The sequence below is a fragment of the Myotis brandtii genome, unplaced genomic scaffold, assembly GCF_000412655.1.
Source record: "Myotis brandtii unplaced genomic scaffold, ASM41265v1 scaffold1094, whole genome shotgun sequence".
NCBI lineage: Eukaryota > Metazoa > Chordata > Mammalia > Chiroptera > Vespertilionidae > Myotis > Myotis brandtii.
This window is the reverse complement of record NW_005353728.1, coordinates 172,471-177,569: the sequence shown is the minus strand read 5'-3', so window position 1 is coordinate 177,569 and position 5,099 is coordinate 172,471. Positions and strand designations below refer to the sequence as shown.

Genomic DNA, 5,099 nt, shown 5'->3' with positions numbered 1-5,099 from the left:
GTCACTCGGAACGTGGAGCTGCCCTGCTGGCCCTGAGCTGGAGTGACAGGTGGACTGGAGACGCCTGGACCACACACACCCCCGCCCCGCCCCCCTCCGTCCTGAGCAGAGGCTGCTACAGTTTCCTGTTGTTTTTTAATACTCACCGGAGGAAATGCTTGTCGATTTTATTGTTATTTCTTTTAAATATATTTTTATTACCCTATCCAATTTGGCCCAGTGGATAGAGCGTCAGTCTAGGGACTGGAAGGTCCTGGGTTCGATTCCAGGTCAGGGCACAGGCCTGGGTTTCGGGCTCCATCCCCGGTAGGGGGCGTGCAGGAGGCAGCCGATCAATGATTCTCATCATTGATGTTTCATTCTCTCTCTCCCTCTTCCTTCCTCTCTGAAATCAATAAAAATATATATATATATATAACCCTAACCAGTTTGGCTCAGTGGATAGGGCGTCGGCCTGCGGACTGAAGGGTCCTGGGTTCGATTCCGGTCAAGGGCATGGACCTTGGTTGCGGGCACATACCCAATAGGGAGTGTGCAGGAGGCAGCTGATCGATGTTTCTCTCTCATGGATGTTTCTAACTCTCTATCCCTCTCCCATCTTCTCTGTAAAAATCAATAAAATATATTTTTAAAAATTAAAGTTAAAAAAATATTTTTTGTATTGATTTCAGAGGGGAAGAGAGAAACATCAATGATGAGAGAGAATCATCATCAATCAGCTGCCTCCTGCACGCCCCACACTGGGGATGGAGCCCGCAACCCAGGCCTGTGCCCTGACCTGGAGTCGAACCCTGACCTCCTGGGTCATAGGTCAACGTTCAACCACTGAGCCCCGCTGGCCGGGCTGCCTACTGATTTTAGAGGGAGAAGGAAACACCCATGGGTTGGTTGCCTGCTGCACATGCCGCCACCAGGGACTGAGCCACAGCCTTTTGGTGTCCAGCTGACAGTCCAGCCGGCTGAGCCTGGGGCCAGGGCGCTGCAGTTTTTTAGTAAAACACGCATAACCCAGAATTCACCATGGCAGTCATTTTAAAGTGCAAGGGTCCAACATCATTCTTTTGCATGTCTCAGCACCATCTAGTTTTGCCTGTCAGTTCTGCCCATTTTAACAAACTTAGGCCATAGGATATTTGTAATTTAAATCTCTTTTATACACTATATGCATGTTTCCAAGCAACGTTTGTTAAAGGGTATTTCCCCTGTTGAATGGTGGTGGCACCCTTGAATTCCTGCACTCTTCTTATTTTTAAAAAAAATCCTCACCCAGGATATTTCCTCCATTGATTTCTAAAGAGAGCGGAAGGGGGAGAGAGATAGAGAGAGAAAAAAATATCTAAGTGAGAGAGACATCGATTGGCTGCCTCCCACATGTGCTCCAACTGGGGCCGGGGAACCTGCAACTGGGGTACCTTTAACCTGGAATCAAACCCGAGACCCTGAGCAAACGGGCCGGAGTGATTCCCGCTCCTTTGACTCTTTCCGTTTGACTGTCTTCACGGTCCTGTCCTCACGCCTGACGGTCTGTTGCTGCGGCTGCCGTGATTCCCGCTCCTTTGACTCTTTCCGTTTGACTGTCCTCACGCCTGACGGTCTGTTGCTGCGGCTGCACTGGGAGGCCTCCCGCGGTGCCTCACCCCCATACATTGTCCACTTGGCCTCAGCATCGCTCTTGTGGGCCCTTCACAAAACAAAACAAAAAGTACTTTGTGACTGCGTTTGTACGGAGATAAACAAAATCCAGGTGGGGTTATCTTTATTGTTTCCCCTTCTCGTTTAAAAGAAGCATTTTTGTTGCCTCTGCATGTATTTGGGGCCTGGGCCCTCTGCCTGTTGGAGAACTCGGCCCCGTTTTTTCACTCTGAATGTCTTGTGGATGGTTTTCCTTCATGGGCTACGTTGCAGGTCTGCAAACTCAAAGGACAACATAGTCAGTGTTTCAGTCTCAGGGTCGCCTGTGGTCTCTGTCATGTGTGTGTACAGCCCGTGAAAATTGTTAAATCTGTCTTCACTTTTCCCTGGTGCCCTCACGGGGAAGCAGGTGTCATTGTGGCCCCGGGTTTTCTCTCTGCCCTGGGCCGGGGCCCATGAACCAGACTCTCGATGGGACGGCTGTGTCCGCAGGGTCACCTGCCCGGCAGAGACATGAACACGCCCACCGGTCACCTGCCTCGTGCAGGTGGTTCCCTCCGCGTAGACACCAGCCTCATCATCCTCTGTCCTTTCCCTGTTACTGCTTGTATTTTTATTTTATTATGTTTTGAAACTTTTATTGACTTGAGAGAGAGAAACATCAATTGTGCCAATTTTTTTTAAAGCATTTTTATTGATTTCAGAGAGGAAGGGGGAGAGAGAGAGAGACATCGATGATGAGAGAGAATCATTGATCCGATGCCTCCTGGTTCATTGATTGATGCTCAACCACTGAGCCATGCTGGCCGGCTGTTCCAGTTCATTCATTGGTTGGTTCCTGTGTGAGGCCTGAACAGAGATCGGACCCTCAGCCTTGGGTATCGGGGTGACGCTCTAACCGCTGAGATGCCAGCGCTGCTTGTGTCGTTAGATAAGCATTGTTGGGCTGTGTCCATGTGTGAGTCAGAGGCCTGGGGCATGTTTCACAGGACTGTTGAGACCTGTGGCCACACTGCAGTTCCTGGTTCCAACCCGTCCCCAACATTTTCCTGTTTTCTAGACATTTTCTTGGGAAATGTATGTATAGGAAGGACTTCTGTGTGATTCTTAAAACCACGGTTCGGGCCCTGCCCAGGTAGCTCATTGGTTAGAGCATCATGTGCCAAGGTTGCGGGTTTGATCCCCAGCCAGGGCACAGACAAGGACCAACCGACGAATGCATAGATAAGTGGAACCGCAAATCAGTGTTTCTCTCCCTTCCTTCTCTCTAAAATCAATCCATTAAAAAACAAGAAAAAAACCACATTTTGAGCCTTGGCTGGTGTGGCCCAGTTGGTTGAGCGTGGTCCCATGCACCAGGTTGCTTCCTGGTCAGGGCACATGCCCGAGTTTTGGGCTCAGTCTCAGGTGGGGAGCACGCAGGAGGCAGCCCATCAGTGTTTATATCGGTCACATCGATGTTTCTTAGTCTCCTGTTCCCTTCCTCGCTAAAATTAATAAAAACGTATTTTAAAAAACCAGCACCGTCTCAGAAGTTAGAGGGTTCCTTCACACCAGAGCACAGCCCCGAGCCCCCACAGCGTCTAACTCAAAACGTCCATGTGCAGTTTGAGGTGCACGTTCTAAAGAGCTGGGGAGTATGGTGTGTTCTCTCTAGTCCTCCACCCGCCCTCTCCTTGCACAGTCGGGCTCACAGCCAGACCCGACCCGTGGTCGCCTGGGGCCGCTGGTCCCTCCTGCCCTGACGGGTCCCTCCCTCTGCCCCAGGACTACATCGCGGTGAAGGAGAAGTATGCCAAGTACCTGCCCCACAGCGCCGGGCGCTACGCGGCCAAGCGCTTCCGCAAGGCGCAGTGCCCCATCGTGGAGCGCCTCACCAACTCCATGATGATGCACGGCCGCAACAACGGCAAGAAGCTCATGACCGTGCGCATCGTCAAGCACGCCTTCGAGATCATCCACCTGCTCACCGGCGAGGTAGGCGGGGCCAGGGCAGAGCCGCCACCCACAGTGCGCGCTGGGGGCCTTCGGGGTTTCGGGGTGACCATGGACGGGTCCTGGCCTGCCTCGGGCTCATTAGCTCCCCTCTCTCCCAGAACCCCCTGCAGGTCCTGGTGAACGCCATCATCAACAGTGGCCCCCGGGAGGACTCGACCCGAATTGGGCGTGCTGGGACCGTGAGGCGACAGGCTGTGGACGTGTCCCCGCTGCGCCGTGTGAATCAGGTGGGCCTGGGCTTGTGGCCCCCGTGGCTGGGCAGGCACAGCAGTCAGAGGAGTTCTGCCCAGGGCAGGGGCTGGCCAGTGGGAAGGTTCGCCCAGTCGCATGCTTTACTTGGAGTGTCACTTCCTCCAGGAAGCCTTCCTGGATTCCTGCCCGTGCAGGGCAGATCCCAGCTCTGGACCTTTGGGGCGGCATTGGGCTGAGGTGCCGTTTGATTCTGGTGTATATTTTGTCACTGTGTTTCTGGGACCATTGGAGGATCAGTTGACGACATTCTCAGAGAACATGGATATTCTAATCCCACCATCTCCCGGTCTAGGGCTCCCTCTGTCCTGTTTATGCAGCCGTCCCCAGCACCCTGTAGCTGTTCGTTTTCAATCCAGGGTCCAGGCTGGGAGTGCACCCTCTCATGGCAGGTCTCCAATCTCCAGGAATCGGGGACCCTTTGTGTCTACACTTTAGTGGCCCCAGTCTGACCCCAGACCTGGCGGCAGTGTGGTCGCCAGCATTCCTTGGGGGCCCATGGACCGGCCCTGCCTGGTGTGGGGTGTCCTCTGCCCCAGGCTTAGCCGACCCCTGTGCTCCCCAGGCCATCTGGCTGCTGTGCACGGGTGCCCGCGAGGCTGCCTTCCGGAACATCAAGACCATCGCTGAGTGCCTGGCAGATGAGCTCATCAACGCGGCCAAGGTGGGTGAGGACACGGTGGGGGCTGAGGGGGGGTCCTGCCCGACCGGAGCTAACCCCGTGCCTCCCTCCCCGCAGGGTTCCTCCAACTCCTACGCCATCAAGAAGAAAGACGAGCTGGAGCGCGTGGCCAAGTCCAACCGCTGATCCCCGTGCGGCTCTAATAAACCGTCTGCCCTCGGGCAGCACTGCCTGCCTGTGCGCTGTCTGTCCTTGGGGGTCGCGGGAGCGGGGGCTGGGGGTCCCCAAGTCCTGAGGAGCTGATCACATTCTTGGCACGTCTTGGGGCCGGGATTCCCCAGGGAAGCACTGACTCAGAACCATGGCAGCCGGGGTGCAGGCCCGGCCACCTGGGGTGTCCCCACTGGTTGGGAGTGGGGGCGGGGTTGTCCTCACGGAGCAGCCCCTGCGGCCACTTCCAGCTCCTCTGTCGGCTGCGAGCACTGACTCAGAACCATGGCAGCCGGGGTGCAGGCCTGGCCAACTGGGGTGTCCCCGCTGGTTGGAAGTGGGGGCGGGGTTGTCCTCACGGAGGTGCCCCTGGTCTGGGGGGGGCTCA

The 5,099-nt window shown here is 55.2% G+C and overlaps 1 protein-coding gene across 1 annotated transcript; it reads left to right on the top strand.

Moving 5' to 3' along the window:
- Nucleotides 1-2,087: 2,087 nt before the first annotated feature.
- Nucleotides 2,088-4,739, top strand: RPS5 (ribosomal protein S5). Its single transcript, XM_014543563.1, has 5 exons — nucleotides 2,088-2,125; nucleotides 3,261-3,609; nucleotides 3,729-3,857; nucleotides 4,445-4,543; nucleotides 4,619-4,739. Exons 1-5 carry the CDS (start codon nucleotides 2,088-2,090, stop codon nucleotides 4,685-4,687), a joined length of 684 nt encoding a protein of 227 aa, XP_014399049.1. The 3' UTR covers nucleotides 4,688-4,739.
- Nucleotides 4,740-5,099: the final 360 nt, after the last annotated feature.